The 18152-nt window shown below is 45.1% G+C and overlaps 1 protein-coding gene across 2 annotated transcripts in view; it reads right to left on the minus strand.

Moving 5' to 3' along the window:
* SLC22A18 (solute carrier family 22 member 18) overlaps positions 1-18152 on the minus strand; it is a 53469-nt gene that overhangs the window by 14649 nt on the left and 20668 nt on the right. For both annotated transcript variants that reach the window (XM_021402782.1, XM_021402781.1), the window contains exons 5-7: positions 6935-7050; positions 6312-6407; positions 1581-1681 (exon numbers count right to left, since the gene is read on the minus strand). In XM_021402782.1, the coding sequence (XP_021258457.1) occupies positions 1581-1681; positions 6312-6407; positions 6935-7050 (313 nt within the window). The remainder of the gene's footprint in view (positions 1-1580; positions 1682-6311; positions 6408-6934; positions 7051-18152) is intronic.

Raw genomic sequence — 18152 nt, forward strand, 5'->3', positions numbered from 1 at the left:
TGTCTCTATTTGTAGGGCACGCTGGCACGGCACTCCAGGTAACCTTATCTACAGCAGTTTCAACCAAACAAAGCTGGGAAACAACAGCAGGAAGACAGACAGACATCCCAGACCCAGCGGCACCATTCTGGCTCCATCGATCAACACAAAGCTGTCCCTTCCAGGTTGCACAAGGATCATTTCACCTTTGTTGCTATAATCACCCATGATACCCAGCTTGAAACAACAACAACATATCCATCCAGCAATCTCCAATGTGATTTCTATGCAGACATATATCATTGGGATCAGAGAATCATTAAGTTGGAAAAGACCTTTAGGAACATCTAGCCCAACCATCAGATTCAGTCAATACATTTACACAAAGAGTTCTTAGTACTCTCTGCATTCAAAGGGGGAAGAGGGCAACTTGACCCCTCTAAGGCCTGAACGTATCTTGGAGATCCTGGGCTAGGAGGCGGCACACAAAGACCAATGTGGAGCAGGCCTCCATGAACCTCATATTTGGGCCAGATGTGTGCTGTGGGAAGCAGCTGCTGATCACTCCACTTGCAGCAGCAAAGCTGGTTTCCTTCCCAATGCAACTGACAGCAAGCGTGAAGCACATGGGACTGAGGCACAGACCATCAAATATGCCCCTCCCAGAGCAGCACAGAGAAGGCTGCTCAGATCCAGAGGTTTGACCCCACAGTCATGCCTGCTGCCTGCTCCACTGGGCTGTGAGACCAACGCTATGCCAGACCTAGCTCACAAGGGACTAAGATTGCTATTTCACAGATGGGGAGCTCCTCCGAATCACACAGGAACTCTGCGGCACTGCTCAGGAAAGGAAGGCATTCTAACAACAAGACCACCCTCCTTCAGGATATTGCTAGCCTTGCATTTCTGCCTTCTGGCTGGCTTATAGCCATCTGTTGCTCTTCCTGCAGAATTATCAGCCTCTTCCTCCAAATAACACAGCACCATTGTTTTGGGCTGTGCTATCACCGTTATTTTTGGCTGTGCTATGACATAATTCAGCTAATTTTTCACTCTTGCCCATTTTGCCAGTCTCCTAACCATGTTCCACGGCCTTTTTTTTTTTTTTTTTTGGAAAGTACAAGCTTGCCGTGCCAGTTTCCCCACAGAAGGAACGAGTCCTTCCTCTACACTGAGGGCATATGCGAAAATGCCAGTAAATGCATCTACCTACACAAATTCACAAGTGCTACTCAGTAAATGTAAATGAGCTAACCTACAGAACTGAAAACCCTGTAATGGAGGCCTGTTAGCTTCAGTGTAAGTTTTGATACTCAAGGAATCAGGATGGCATGCCAGTTGTTGGAAATCTTAGTTCCACAGCTTAAAGATCCACAAGAGGGGACAAGGGAAGAAGATCTCCAAGACACTGCTCACTTTGCTTGCTTCCCGTTCCAAGGAATGGAACAAATTTGGAGGCATTTCAATTTTTTGAAGCTGAATTACACACTGCAGAGCTACGAGTACATGCATGATCTGCATGTCAATATTATGCCTGGATTTGGGAGAATATGTGTAAAATATGTAGCAAGGTGCACATTAGATGGCTTCACTTCACTTACCATTTGAAGGACACCAAAATATGCCATCAGGTATCCAGACTCCACTGCTTCCAATCCAAAGAACTCAATCGAGATGATGGAAAACATAATCAGGAACAAACCTAAAGGGAGGGTTAATGAGAAGTACACATCAGTATGCCCTCAGTGCTGCACTGGCCCAGCCCCTGCTCCCAGCATGAGTCAGGAGCTCTCCCTGGGTTTATAGGGACTGGATATAAATAGGAGCAGAATCCTACTCAAAGCCAGTACAGCAATTTAGTCTTTAAATGTTCTCTTTTTTATCCCCTTTACTTTCATCTTTAAGTAATGTGACTATGTAGGCTGCAGGTTCAGCTGTTTATAATAAACTAGTAAATATTTTTTATCACCCAAGGCAGACTAAGCATTAAGGCAGCAAGAAAACAGTTGTTCAGACAAGACTGTAACCATAGAATAATCTGATTGGATTCCTCCTCCCCTTTGCCTAACTTTAGCTTTCCACCATTGGGAATGCTGCCTGGGAAACAACGCGGTGACATCAGACTAAACAGAAAGGTTTCATTGCACACCCCAGCAGCAATTTCAGCCGCACGTGAAACCTCTCCCATGGCTCAAGAGCGGTGTCAACAGAAACAGTCGGGGAAGTATGGACAGGAACAGCAGGCACTAGGTGTGCTCATCAATTAAGGCAGTTTCTGGAGGGCACAGTGGAAAATGCCCACTCAGTCTTACCTAAAAATACAATTGTGTGCATTTCCCACGGCACCTAACATACACAAATTCAGATGTGTGCACTCTGTTGTACACAAAGAGCCACCAAATTACAAACATTCATAGAATCATAAAGATTGGAAAAGACCACGAAGATCACCTAGTCCAACCACCTACCCATCCCCACCATGCCCACTACTGGGACAAAACTTTGCACGCTGAAGAATAGGTTTGCGGTATGAGCCTGCTGCCTCTCCCAGCACACTTCAGGTGGACAAGGACAGCAGGAAATTGGACTGTCTGTGTGCCAGCATCCCCAGCGCTGACCACCTGATGCTACTGGGAGAGGAGGAAAGAGCGGATGACCTGCAGGGGTTCACTCCTGCCCTGCTTTGTAGGGTCCTTCGAGGTGCACAGACGTGGTGAGCTGGGAGCTACCATCTTCTCCTTAATGACAGAAGAGTCCGGGAGGAAAGGAGTGAGGACTGAGAGCAGCCTGTGGCCTGGCTAGGTGAGTCACCAGCCCGCAGCATGGGAAGGCTCTCACCCTCATTTCCTGGAAGCGTGGGGAGAGCCATCCCCAGTTGCTGACTACAACGTGGTACGTTCACTCCAAGTACAACCACATCCACCCACTGCGGGCAGACAATGCAACCACGTTTCCTTATAGGCCCCATTTGGGCAGGAAATGCACTTTTTCAGTGAAATTCTATGAAAGATAAAATTCACACTGAAGGCTTTGGGGTGGGTGAGATGATGGGGAAATGGTCAGTTCTGCAGTTGTCCTCACCTGACCTGCCCCAAATCTGCCTTTGGGTGGAAAGACATGCACCCGAACTGATTGGCCTAACTGTCCCATATCCAGCAGGTCTCTGGGGGCTCCTTCCTCACCCAGCTAGTGCTGAGAAAAATGAAAAGCACCTTGCTCTGCTGCTCCCCATAGGTCTGGGGAAGGTGCTGGTGTGCCTGGCGCTTGAGAAGATTTTTGGCTCCGTCACGCCTCTCTGTGGGGAGCACCCACTGTTATCCTGTTGCTTTGAAACGCCTCCTAGCTCAAACCAGGTTAGGGTAACATGCAAATAGCAGCATTTTCTCCTCACATCCAAAACAGACAACAGAGCTGCAGATATTTATAAAAGAGACACGTGAAGAAATGAAAGAAAAACCACACTTGGCTTTACTCACAGGGAGATCAGATCAGGGTGCATCTCCTTTCACCCAGCAGCCTCACTGCGCTACCAGCTAGCAAGACTCAGCCTTCCCACATTGCTGTCTCTTCCTAGTGCCGTGCGCCAGCTCTTGCAGCTAAGCTCCCCTTTGATGTCCTTCACTGAGCTTAGATTTTGATCTTTGTGCTCCAAACGAGCTCATTTCTTTCTGTGCAGGGAGGTAGCTGTGCTCCTTCAATGGTGTTACGCATTGCACTGAGAGACACGGTTTAATGGTATGGTGGTGATGGGCTGATGGACTAGATGGCCTTCCTAGTGGTCTTTTCCATCCTTAACGATTCTATGATTCTGTTGCGTGGCTACCTTGGAGGTGCAACCATCTCTAAGATGGGAGCCATCCCCATGCCCATACAACTGCCTGGGCAAGGCAGACCCTCCCTCTCCCCTCTTTTTTCAGTGACAGATTGGATCTCAGAACTTTATCTTCTTGGGGATGCCCACACCAGGGGTGAACCCTTTACAACACCTTGTACTGAGCAGCGAATAATGATGGGCGTGCAGCATGAGGCAAGAAAACGGTTTGTGAGACGCAATAAAAGTGAGGAAGAGAAACCAAAGAGACAGCAAGCAGTGGCTTTGGGAAGGTGTATGTGGCAAAGTTTTGATAGCAGAGCAGGGGTGGTCTGCAGAGGTAGCCACTGTGAGAAGGAAGCAAGTTTTTCCAAACTCAAAGATTCCTACAAGCAGCTATTATCAGGATTTTCAAAGCCCTGGTGATCTCCAAGCACCAAGGGGTATGTTTGACATTTCTGCCCTCTCGTTTGGCTTTCTGTCCCTTATCTGCTGCAAGGCAACGACGCTTGCTTTGTTGAGAAGGCGATCTAGCCGTATTAGAGAGACACACCACCCCTCCATCCCTCAGCAGCTCTGCTCCCAGGAGGATCATGGAGCCATCTCTGCTTTGATGCAAACAGGGGAGGAGGTTCCCAGCCCTGCAGCCCTCTTGGGAAGGTTCTTTCTGCCTCAAACATACTCATTTTGGACAACAGTGAGATCTGCATGGAACAGAAGATTTTCCTCTGTGTATATCACACACTTGTTTACAAGGTAAATAAAGAAAGGTCTGTAATTTGGCTGGTCTAATTAATTACACAGTTGCAGAAGGGAGATGAAAGGTGAACGAGACCAGCAGGAGCTCAGCCTCCAGCCATGAGTTGCCAAGGAGAAGGGGATGTCCAAATCCCCTTCTGGCTGCAATCCTATGGTCAGTGACCTGAGAGAGACCTGTGAAGAGAAGTGCCTGGGATTGCAATCACTCCTCATCATAGTGCTCTGTTTGTGGCAGGAATGCCTCCACAGTAAACTCATTCCTGCTCCCCTTGAGTTATTCCCACCGATCTCAGTAACAAGTAGCCCATGTCCTGCCTTGAATCTCAGCCTCACATTCCATCTTGTTTGCCTACAAGTTCCCTTGCAGTTGGGGCAGGAGATGTTTATTTTGGTCCGGTGTGCATTTTTGCTGTGCATGGGAAAAGAAGAATGTCTTCTGCAACACAGAGGCATCTGCATTTCAGCAGCGATGACTAAACCAGGGCGCATCTCGCCCATCTGTTGGAAAAAGGACAGTGCACAGGAAATTACAGTGCAGATTGTAAATGGATGTGGCCTCTGTATGGTGTTTTTAAACAGGGAAGAGAATGCTACTTTAAGCTGAGAAATGAGCCAGAATCGGAAAAGAAAACCCTGTTAAAGCATCACTTGGCTATCTTGTTCTGCGAAATGCTGTCATTTTGTAAACACTATTTAAAGCGTAGTTTTAAAGGTTAGTTTCATAAGAATCTAAGAGATGCACTCTTTGGGCAAGCCACCTGTCCATAGAGATGCTGTCCTTTCTCTTGTGGTGGGAGCAGGAGCAGCTGGCATCACTGATCTCAGCCAATGCCAAGTATGCACGAAAGCAAAAGAAAAGAAAAAAATCAGGAACACTTCTTCCTTCCATGTTATTCTACAGCTCCAGTCAGTCTTGGGAAGATGACAGAAGAACCTGGCCATGAAATGACATCCCTGTCTGATTCAGCCACTCTCTGTAGAGTAGATTTGGCAAATCTACCTTCATTTGTAAATCGAATTTACAGTTTACAAACCAGAACTTAATCACAGAATCATTAAGGTTGGAAAAGACCTCTAGTTCAACGGTCCACCTACCTAACAGAACATTAGGTCTGTCCTGCATAACAGAACATGTCAAGACTGTGAATGACTCAACAGGAGCAGGGGGACAGGTGAGTTTGGGGTATGTTTCAAATATTGCATTATGACCACAACAGGAGAAAAATCAGCGTTACTACCATCAAGCAAGGGAAGAAATAAAAGCAAGTGGCTCCCTTGTGTACAGCAGCAATTAACCACCTGTCTGACCACATCTTGTCCAGCTATAGCTTTTAACTGTTGGGAAAAAGTTAGCCTATGCATCCTTCCCTCCCCTTAAAATCATTAACTAAAATCAAGAGGGACATCAGTGTTTTTGACAGGGTACAGACAACTTGCCTCTGCTCTAAAGAGGTTCTAGCCTAAATAGAAATGACGGAGGACTATCCTCTTACAGCCATGGGACCAGGCAGAGCAATTGAGTGATATGCCAAAAGTCACAAAAGCAGCCTGTGACTAGTGGTCTGTTTTACATTAAGTCCAGGTTTTTGACCCTGTGTAGCTGAGAGCATCTGGAAGTATGAGTGTTGAGGTATGAGCCAAATCCCCACTCCTCCATGATCACACACAGCGTGGTTTCAGTAACTAGAGATCAGCCTGGTCTCCAGTGTATGTCTTCTTATTTTAAATACATCAGCAACTGTGGGTAAAGGGTGAGATTTACCTATGGGAAATCCAGAAATGACCTTGACTAAGAAGATTTCCATTACTCCCGGAAACTTCATCACACGTAGGATTTCTCTGATGTTGAATACACTGCCTACAGAAGATAACATATTGAATAATGTTATATTTATACAGGTTAGAGGCAAGGAACAAGAAACTCACCCCATCGTGGTGAGTACTTGTAGTTTGTTACAGTGTTCTACACAGTAGGCAGTGGCTCTCCATGTGATGCTCTCTGGGAACTCAGAAGGGCAAATCCTAATAGGAATTGTATGAGTTGGTAAATAATAGTGCAAGAGTTAATTCTGCTATGGGACTGAATTTCGCAGGCAAAGCTTTGGCCTCGGAAAGCTGAGTTGAAACTGTGGACAGTTCATCTGCAGAATGAATTAGATGACTACATCTTCAGCATTCCTAAATCCTTCTCATCTGACACAAACTCATCTCCTGGGAAGTACTTTCTCACAAGCATGAAGAGGATGAGGCATCGTGAGCAAAGAGAGGCACCTTTTTGTCCTTTTTGTCCATAAACACAACCCCAAATCCTTCAGCAGAGTCATTCCAGCATGCCAGCCCCCTGCACTATTCATGTGCTATTTAATAGAAGAACTAAATACTTACTGCGTTCTGTCTTACGATGTTCTGACTTTGTCTTAGTTGTAGAAGGGATCCAAACTATTGATATCATGGTATTTATAAGACTTCCCACCAGCCCCAAATACATGGGAGCAAAAAGGCTGCAAACGGAAAAAAATACAGGTAAGAAGGTAGTTATTATAAATAGAAGGCAGATATTCCTCCATCCTGCAAAGGCTAGAGCACTTGGCTGTATTTACTTAGATGATGAACAACCCCCTTGAAGCTGCAATATATAAGACTATAAAAGATCTCATATACTTTCATGGGGGCTTTGAATGTGACCATAGTATAAAATTTCAACAAAAGATTGCCGTCAAGTTATATTATTTATGGAGCACAATACAATGCTTTTAAATCTGTAAGTAACAGAGGAAAAGAGCCCTTCTTGGTTTAATGCAGTTTAGAAATCTTCTCACAGAAAGCAGAGCAAATGCTTGTGAGGATCCATTTAATTTCCCATCTAATCCCAGTTTCATTCATCTAAGTACTATCTCACTGCTTGCAACTTCCCAGTGAAATAAAATGAAGTTAAGGAGTGAAGGAAGTACTCTGGATCATTACAGATGGTAGAATACAGCCCAGCACACAACCAGACCCGAAAACACCAGAGATACATCGCCACTTGAAAAGAAATCACTAAAAATAACAAACATGATTTACAAAGCCTTCCGAGGAGGTGCGTAAATAGCACAGGGATTGATGCGTTTTCTTTTCTCAGAAGGTGCCCCAAATCATATCAACAATGTTTCATCTGTCCATCAGAGGCCCAAACTTTGGCTCTTCGACCGATGTGGGCCACATCCTTAGATGTAGATCCAGTTAACAATTATTAACAGCAGTGTTATAATGATGAAAAAGAACAATTGTAAGCTATCTAATAAAATCCAAACACAAAGTAGGCAAAGGTCAACAGAGTCAATAAGAGGTCCTCAATTATCACCATCCTCTTAAGAGAGGAGATTAGGAAGCAACTCCTCTGGTCTTTAAGGGCTCATGGGAAGATGTTAGACTCAGATGGCTTTAATTCCAGCAAACACAGCTGGAACAAAGTCTAGGGTTGGGAGGCTTAATCACAGGAAACTCGAGTTGAAAACAAAAGAAAAGCTATGGCTTGCGTTTAACAGCAAGAGCAATTACCCACTAAGCAAACCAGCTCATTAGAAGACTTTCCCATCATGTTGGCCCTGAAAGTCAAAGGGGATTTCTTTGTAAAACATATGCTTAAAGCCTATCACAGGGTGCAGACTTGGGGTGGAAATCCCCAGCTGAAATAGGCCAATGTCACAAAGGGGACAAGATGATGTGACCACTGTGCTTTCTTTGAGGCAAAAAAAAATTAAGCACCTTGGCCCTTAGCAAAGCAACGCATGGATGGGGCGATGTCTTTGTTCATTTGGAGGCGAATGCGCCATTGCCTCGTCAAATGGGATGCGAAAGAGAGCTGCAAGATGCAAACCAGTATTTCCTATGCACCTGCTGGTAGATATTGGCCATCACCTGGCTTTTTACTGCTGCTTTCCTTGTCAGACCATGGCGTGTTTTCCATGGAATGACTAGCAGCACTAATTGTAAAAGCCTCAAGTTTCCTCCATGCTAGGAGAAATGCGGTGTGAGTAATTTTTGGAGCACTGCAGATACAGCCAAGGATTGAGATGCTAACAACCAAAAAAAGCATCAAAGGGCAAATATATATATATATGTATATATACTTATTTCTGTTAGTAGCAACAAAGCTAGATAATATCTTCCTGCTAATGGACTTAGAGCGGTAATTTAGGCCTGCTGCATACTACCTGCCAAGCTGTTCTCCACTAATTACCCTGTACCACAAAATTAGTCATTTACTAGGTCATTATTTTTTTATTTTAATGGAGCAGATTACCCTTTTCTGATTTAAAATTATGTACTGAACCGTTCCCAATCCACTGAAATCAACTGTTTGCCCCAAATTTTTATCCAAGAAATCTGGAATTTGTAGTTTGCATTGCAACGTAAACAAACTCTGTTAACAAGAGAGGAAAAAATAAAAAGAACCAAAAGAAGTAACTCCTCCAGCTGGATCCTTTTTTTCTTTCTTCCATATTTCAAGCTTTGTTCTGATGTGGAAAAAATGCATCAGAAAAATTTTCATTGGGCAGAAAAAACATTTCCTTTCCAGTTCTATTTTCTCCTGAGGTTTCCCCTATTTCCCACATGCCAACACAAACACATTTTACTTTTCAGGTCCTAGAAGAACCACAGCAAGGCCAGCAAAGAGCAAAGGAACACCTGATAAAACCAATAAGTAATTAATGTACTTCACTGAAAGCAAAGGACTGATAATTCATTGTTAGGAAAGCAAGGGGAGAACCTTGAAATGTTACACATTTGGAAAAACCTGGGCTTGCCTTCATAGATTCATGGAATTCTGCACACTCAGTCTCTGAATTCAGAGAAATCCAGCAAAATACAGAACTCAAAACCACATTTCCCAGAAAGTCTGAAGCATTCCAAATCATCTGAAAATCCCTTTTCATAACCACAGCACTCTATAAGTGCCCACCTATTCGAGCTATTAGCATTTCCTGGTGGTAACGGGAGCAGCTACTCACAGCTCGTCTCACATGGCAGGGACAAACTCTGAGGCTGGAGGTAATGTGCCCGTGTCCTGGAAACCACCTTTCTCATTTGTTTGTTTGCTTGCTTGAGAAAGATTAAATGAAACCAACAGTCATAAAACTGCAGTATTGACGCAGTGGGCCATTCATTACTTTTTTTGTCTTCCCGATTTTTCTGTTAGAACATGTGAACTTGCTTCCCTTGGAAGCATCTGTTCCATGCCTTTGACAAGCACTGGAGAAGAAGAGTCCATTCCTTCTGCATTTCAAAGGGTAAAACGTCAAATTCAGTCTTAAATACAGAGACCTGAGCACCTCAGTTCCATCAGGAGCAGGGTCAGCTCTACCTGTGCTCTTACTGCGGGTCCCAGCAGCACAGGGGAATAGAGTAGGAAAAGCAACCTCTGGGCCATCTAAGTCATGGCCTCTCTAAAGGAAGACCTGCAGCTAGGTATAGTCCCTGGCCTTGTATGAGGACACTTGTGTCATACTGCAGACCATCCAGTGGGGTAACTGACCAAAGGAAACCCAACCAAAGCTGCAAGGCAATCATCAAAGGGTACTTTTTGCAAGCTCTAAGGTAGGAATAAAACACCAGTATTGGAAAAGGCTGCCCAGGGAGGTGGTGCTGTCACCATCCCTGGCGGTGTTCAAGAAAAGGGTGTGAAAAGTGTGCCACACTGAGTGACATGGTCTAGAGTGGGCTAGGCATGGTCAGGCATGGGCTGATATTTGGACTAGATCTTAGTGGTCTTTCCAACATAATGATTCTGATTCTATGACTCCATATCTTAAAGCCTAAATTTTAAAGCTGAAATACTTCTCTGAAATGTTGAGGTCACAGCAAAATCATGGGAAGATGGAGGTTCCCCAGATTCCTGAATGTTGGCTTCTCTACCCTAGTAACTGCATGGAAAGGTTGTCTGACAGCCTATATGCAAGGACACAGGTCTGAAAATGCTAATCCTCATCCTTCCTTTGTGAATTTGCACCACAGCTGATGTTCCAGTGTCAAGAAGCTTGTTTTTGGAAATGATTCCCCTAATCCTGATGTGATTTCTACCACCACTTTCAAAGGCTTTGGAAATGGGCTTTGCAGCCCATCCTCATAGTAAGACATGGAGACTTGCACACTGTGGAAAGCCCAGAATGAAGAAACCAGCATTTTCCAACCTTTTGTTGCTACTGTTGATCTGTGAATCCCTACAGATTTTAAGAAGGAGAGACTCCTGCACATTGACTCTGTGACTCCCACCAATGAACTTGATTTTATTAGCACAGAGAGACACAGAGACTGAGACCTCTCCTCTCCATGGGAAAAACCCAACCCACACCCATGGAGCTGCTGGGAGTGGAGCTGCACCCTGTGCAGGTGGGTGGGAAGGAGGTGGAGGTAGTCAGGAGGATGGCACAGACTGCATCCCATGACAGTTCTGAGCAACAGCTCCTTTCTTTGCTTGTTTGGCTTATCAGAAAGGGACTTCTGCCAGGAAAGGAAGCTGCGGCACTACTAAGAAAATGAGGCACATAAACAAGGCTGCTGCCATGGGACCTCTCCCCTTCCCCTTCCTGCCCTCCTTCCCATCCCAGCACACCAGCCACGTGGCCAGCATACATCCTGCCAAAACCAGAAGCAGATTTCCTGAACAACAGGAGCAAGGAAGGCCACAGGCAGAGCTAATACTGATAAAAGACTGATTTTTGCTATGTTGATAGCTTTCTCTGACTTTAAGCTTTCATAAACATGATGAAAACACAAGCAGAGGTTCCAGCAAATCAGGAGCCCATAACACAGAATCATAGAATCAGAGTATCATTAAGGTTGGAAAAAGACCGCCGAGATTATCTAGTCCAACCACCCACCTACCACCAATATTGCCCACTAAACCATGTCCCTAAGTACCATATCTACACATTTCTTGAACGCCTCCAGGGATGGTGACTCTACCACCTCCTTGGCAGCACCATCAGTCAAATGCTCCTCAATAACCAAAGCTTTTCTTTCTTTTTTTCTTTTTTAATTCTTTCCCTTTTGCCATTTTCCTAAAGCCATTAAGCCAGCGTGGCATTAAAAGCACCTCCATGGAGGTAGCGACCCAGGAGAGGAGAACTGGAGGTGCCCCCAGACACCACACAAAGCCCTGAGAAGACAGCAACACTTGTATTTCAGAACTCACTTTATAGCCTGTGAGCACTGATGACAGGATGACAGATAGGATTTCCCATCTGGAAACTCCATCCCTCACGCTGGTGGGAAAGCAGAATTGATGATGAAACCATGAAGAATAAAGACACGGTAAAGAGATTAAACCCAGCAAAAATATTAGTATTTGAAGTTGGCTGGAAGATGGTTGAATTTATTTCCCTCTGTCAGTCAACCAGCCTTTGCGTTTACTGTCAGGTACTGTAAATCAGAGCATCTATTGTATGATACCTACTTCAGCAGGGGGGTTGGACTTGATGATCTCTTGAGGTCCCTTTCAACTCCTATGATTCTATGATAATGCTTTTTATTGCACAGGACATCATCCAGACTGCAGGTTGATTTCCGTATCACCAGCTCCAAAAATAAAGGATGAGGAAAATTAGCAGGACAAACACATGCCTTTTCCACAGGTGGCACCTTCACACCAAGTCCTGCGTGCCTCTGAAGTCACAACAGGTCACACACAAAGCATCAGAAAAACCTGGTGGACATTATAGCCAATGCAGATCTTGGAAACAAGCGTGGATGTATATACATTAATATGTGCATATATGTGGGAGCACCTGCAGAGCAGGTGTGCAGTAATTCTTGGTGGAAGTACCTCTGGCTGTAACAAAACCTGAGGCTTGCTGCTGGCCAGGAGGCTGTACTGGGACCGTGTGTGCAGTGAGATAGCATCAGCCACGTTCTGATTAGCATTCCAGCCACAGAGCCCTGCTCCGCATGCAAAGCACGGGAGAAAATGTGCGTGTGTAATTGCACAATTAAATGTTGCGTCAATACAGCGATTCTTTCGAGGAGGAAGCCGTTCCCGATGCTTCCCTGAGGATTAAAGGATCAATGTGTATTTCTGCAGTGAATGGGATTGTGTTTGTTTTCTTTCTCTTTTTCTTAATAAAGTCAAAGTTGAACATGGAGAGAGTGCAGATTGCTTTTTAGTGACTCACTCCTACTTCAAAACAATGCTGCATAAAGCTTGCATTCATAGCCAGCCCAGATTCCTTAACAAGCTCTGAAAGGACTCTCAAAATATTTCTTTGATTGCAGTCCGGCCACACTCTCCACTCATCCACTCACACCCTTTGAGAGGGGCAGCCAGGGGGGAACAGCTGGTGGTTTGGAAGGAAAAGAAAGGCAAAAAACTAAGATGAAAAAATCCCTCAGGTGAAACCAGACGCCAAACCATCCGTTAAGTAACGCTGTGTCCCCAAGCTAGGGTTGGGCCTAGATGATCTTAGTGGTCTTTTCCAACCTTAATGATTCTACGAGTCTAAAAAAATGAGCAGCAGCCAGTCCTCTGCTCGAAGACCGAGAGAAACCAAAAAGCAAGCGCAAAATTTCACCAAAAACAATGCTTGTATTTCTTGAAAAAGAAGCAAGCAAACAAACAAAAATCCCTAGTAAATAAAAAATAGACTTACTTAGCCTACAACAATTCCACGTATTGTCCAAGTCTGTCATGCAAAGGCACAGAGACAGCCAGGCTTGCCCAGCCCGGGGAAAAAAAAACAGCACAGTGATACAGTGGCATAAACGAACGCAGCATGAGCCTACCCCCGGTGCTCCTGTCCAAGCAAATACCCTTGGTGAAAACAGTATGCAGAGTGAAGCACAGAGCTGGATGCTACTGCAAAGAGTACTACATCCCAAGTGGAAACAAATGTAGCCTCCATGGGACACCTGTATACCAGATGAAGACTCCCTTTTCTCTCTTGCTCTTTGTGAAGCAGACAGTACATCACAAGATGCAGGATCACTTATCCAGACCACACTGCCCCTATTTCACTGCAGCCCCTCAGCTGGACTCCTTGGGTTCCAAATTTTTCATTATTTCACTCGCAGCCTACGATTCTTCTAGAAACAGCATAAAACCAGTCAATACCTGCCTTCACCCGCACATTAGCAGGAAAAGGGCATTTATTGCCCTGATGCAACCAGACACCATGCCTGGGATGACCTTTAGTTGTCTCACTTGCTTTTAGATGAGCAGCACAGGATGGCTGCTGCTCCAGGGAGAGCAAGAGGCTCTTTTGTGCTGCAGTGGGTTTGACCTGGTCATGGGAAGGCCAAGGAGGGAGTGAAGTTTCCCATGCACACCCTAAGTACAGCCCCTCAAGGGTGAGGATGCGTCATCCATAGACAAGTACTCATTCAACTGTTTAATTCTGATCCAGAAAATCTATGGGGTGGGAAAGGGGAAAAAGATGAATGGGAGCATGGGCATGATACATCACTGATTACCACCAGAACTGGGGCAAGGAGGGATGCTAAAAGAGCTGGGAGCAGCAACGGGAGAGGAATGCTGGGGCTGTCTTGTACTGGGGACACCAGGTGTGGCATGGGGACACAACTTCACAGGTGTCCCTAGGGCCAGCAGAGCTACTTGGGGCTTAACGTCCCTTATGGGACACTTTGAAGAGCTGGGCAGGACACTAAACTCTTGGCAGCTGGAGCATGCTGCTGGTGCCAGAACTCTTCTGGGGAACTCGGATAATTACCGGAAGAGGCATATGGGTTACGCATGAAAAAGGAGTGGGTGGATTTGCATACTTGGTCCATAATCCATCATTAAACTCAAGTGTCATTAACGTTTATGTGTGCTCTTTTCTGATAAAATATCCTATTTCAAAATATTCACTTGGCTAACTCAAAGTTTGCACTTGTTTGTGTCATTACTGCTTTTCCCTGTTGCACAGCCCCATTGGCATCTCTCTGCACCAAACACCTGCACATTTACATTCATTTATAAAAAATGGAGGACAGAACATTCACTCCCCAGAAGATCATAGCCAGCTGGCTGACTAAGGCATTGCTTGTTCCGAGGTCTCATCCTTATGTCTACAAACAGAGGAGTCCAGACAAGGACCGAGGATGAGTTCACTGATTGATCAAGGGCTTGCAACACCTGGCTTCAGTCCCAGCAGTGCTAATCATGGATGAGCTGGGACAGGCCAAGATACGGATCAGAAAGTAGGTGTAAATGGTCAGTTCTCGAAACAGGCACATCCCACTGGCGTGGCTGGGACTTGTGTTGCTCGATCTATCTGCGAGCCATCTGGAACTGCAGTGAGGTAAGAAAGCTTGCTGAGGACATGCAGCTTGGAGAGCACTGGAGGAAAGAGCAGACAGGGGGAACTGCACGGGGCCCTCAGAGGACTGAAAGGTTAGGCAATAAAATGGCACCCAAAAGTCAGTGCAGATTAAATATCAAGTAATGCACAAGGGGAAAAGAAGTTTCAAATTCAGGAATGAAATGATGGTTTCTGAAGTGCTTATTACTACTCAGGACCGAGACCTTTGGACTAGCACAGGCAATCTGATAAAGGCATCTCTAAGTGCTCAGCTAATACAGCATTTAGGGAGTGCTATGAAAGAAATTGAGCCAGACAAGCAAACATCATTATACCACTGTGTCAACCCCTGGTTCACCAGCATATTGTAGAGCACATGCAACACCTGAGAAGCGGTGTAGGCTCAGAGGACAATCCGTGGCCTGGATTGGCTCCAGTCACCACTGAAAACTAAGCAGATTGAGTGTCACCTCCCACAACAAATAGAAGGCCAACAGAGCTTGTTGCTACCAATCTTGTAGAAGGAGAGGGTTTAAACAGGCTCAAGGAGAGACTAAACAACTATATGGAAGAACAATCCATTGAAAATTACTAAAGAGTTACCACATTCATTCATGTCAGGAAATTCCCTAAGCTGAAAATAGTGTGAGGCTGGAAAAGTAATCGGTGAAGCATCATGCAAGTTTTTCCCACCGTTCTTTCCTAGGCATCTTACTGTGATTTTTATTGGAGAAAAGGTACTGGGTCACACTGGTACATGAGCGCAATTTCCTCCTCTCAGTAGGAATCAAAACCATACCTCCCACCATCTCACAAACCAGACAGCCTCATCTTTGCTCATTCCCTAGGAAAAAAAAACAAAACACAACAGCTTTTATTCTACAATCCCTAAGTATTCCAGAGAACAAGATTAACCACAGCTCTCATGTTGCGCTTGGGACACTCAGGCAGGAAAGGGTAATCCTGCATTTCAGGCCAAGGGAAGTTCATGCATCTTATCAAGTGACTGTTAATATAACACAAAAAGTCAAACCCCCACCTCTCAAGCGTGGATTTTTCCCAGAGCTTTTCTTGCCAATCTACGGGCCTGGTTTTTCATTTCCAGGAATATCTTGTTAGACACCTATATGTGGATATACAGCTGGTCTCCTGATGCTAAAAAAAAGGTATAGTAGCAGAGCTTGGGTAGAAACATCAGACCAAGGGCACTCAAGGGGAAACAATGGGACAGGGACCCCTACTGCAAGTGGTAACGTTTCCACTGAGTATCCCTAAACTACACAGCTGACTCCTGGTTAAACTTTGAAGTAAAAGGTACACACACAGTCCAAAAATGATTACATCTGTGATCTTGGGCAACTCTTCATTTCCTGCATAGGTAGCGTGGAAGTCTTCCTTTGCTCAATACCTGGAGAATGAGATTCTTGGATACCCCAACCATACAAATTATGTTCCTTCTCTCCCAACTTCTTCATGATGGCAGACTGTACACTAATGGGTGGTAAAGCAATACTTATTTTAATGAAACAACAATTCCACGAGCTGCTCTTCCAAACTCAGAAAGTAGAGAATTATTAAAACGCTCAGTTTGGGTGTGTTGCTGGGTAAAGACTCCCACGTACAGACTGGTTAGAAGGTGAGCAGCACTTGCTAGACTACCCGGTGACTCATCACTGAACACATCGTTAATCATATGTTACAGCATGTCTGACTTCATAGAATACTGTAGGTGGTGAAATGATCTGTGAATGAATTCAAGGTCTTGCTAGCTTTTATGAGGTTACATCGCTTCAGACTCCAAAAGCCCCATCTGGGCAGGAAGCTGCGGAGGGTTTGCTATAGCAACCCAGGCTGCTCTCCTAGCATGCTACATCCCTGCTCTCAGTGGCGGCTTTGGAGAATCTTTAGGCTTGGCCCTGGCTGGAGCTGTTGCTTCTCACCCATCATGCAGCACTTATGCAGAGCTGGGTTTTGCTGCCTGAGGACGAGGGATGGAGGCCAGGTACTTCCTATGAGGGGAAGGAGTAGGATCTGACTGGTAAATAAAGCAAGACAAGAGCCTCGCAAGCCAGGCATATCACCTTAGCCTGCACTTGGTCTCTTCCCAGGACGACATTCATGTAAAGGACATTTTTAAGCTACGTAATCCCTGGCAAAATGAGGTACTTCACCTCAAGGAAATAAACAGCACACTCATCAGCCTACCAGTGTTGCACCACAGACTGCTCCTGCCCTGCATCAAGGAGCTGCAGCCAACACCTTCCACCTCAAGGTGTGAAAAGTCTTGCTGTGCTACATCAAGGGCTCCAGCGCCTTTTGTCCTGTAAGACCTCGCAATGAGACCGAAATAAGACACATTAGGGCTAAGTCTGTACAGGGAGCAAAATCAGATGCTAATACTCAAACTGACAAATAAAACATAGGTCAGGTGGAAGAGTTTCTGCTCCATGCTTTCTGGTTGCACAACAGGCCCCTGGAAAACAACCCTTTTTTCCAGCAAAGACAGACCCTTAAGGGATGTGGTGGTTTGATTCCATGAACAGTTTGACCTCAGAGGCATCTGCTTCAGATGAGTGACTCACTCCGTTTCAAGAAGCAGAAGGGTGAAACTAGTAATTAAGGGTGCAGCTTACTTGCTTGGGCAGGCTTCCTATGCTCAAATCATGAGTGGTCTCACTGTTACTATATATAATGAGCTCTCCCAATTAAGTATTTTGTTCCCTTCATCCCATAATGATGATGGTTTCTGCATGTTAAATGTAAGCCAGCAGGAAGCTGCTCTTTGTTTCACGTTTGCAAGTTTACTTTGGTCACCTTCACAGCTGGCAGGACAAACACCAGCCCTGGAACCACTAAGAAACTAGGCATGAAATGATCTATTTTCAAAAACTTCTTTGGCATAGTAGAAAATAATTGATTTGGGCTAAAAGTACATTAAATATTAACTGAACTTTCTTGTGATTTTTGGAGCAATGAATTGAAAACAGACGTGAAGTACTTCATGCTAGTCAAGTGTAATCACAGGGTCTGCTATCCCTTTCACATAGTTGAGTGGATTTCAACATCGCCAGAGCCCTGAACCAGAACATCCTTTATCTGCAGCCCTGTTGCAACAGTTGCATTTTGAGCTCACACACCTTAGCCCTTGGTTGGAGGCATTTCCCTTGGGGAGAAGAAGAGCTTCGTTCATTCTCTGCACCACATTTAATCTTAGCCCCACTGCTTAGACCACCTACAGGGATGCCAATTAGCATCAGCTGCATTATGCTGAACTCTTATTTACAGCAGCACTTGCTGGGAACCACATCTTAGGCAGCCTTACAGGC

Source organism: Numida meleagris, chromosome 6, assembly GCF_002078875.1.
Source record: "Numida meleagris isolate 19003 breed g44 Domestic line chromosome 6, NumMel1.0, whole genome shotgun sequence".
Taxonomy (NCBI): Eukaryota; Metazoa; Chordata; class Aves; order Galliformes; family Numididae; genus Numida; species Numida meleagris.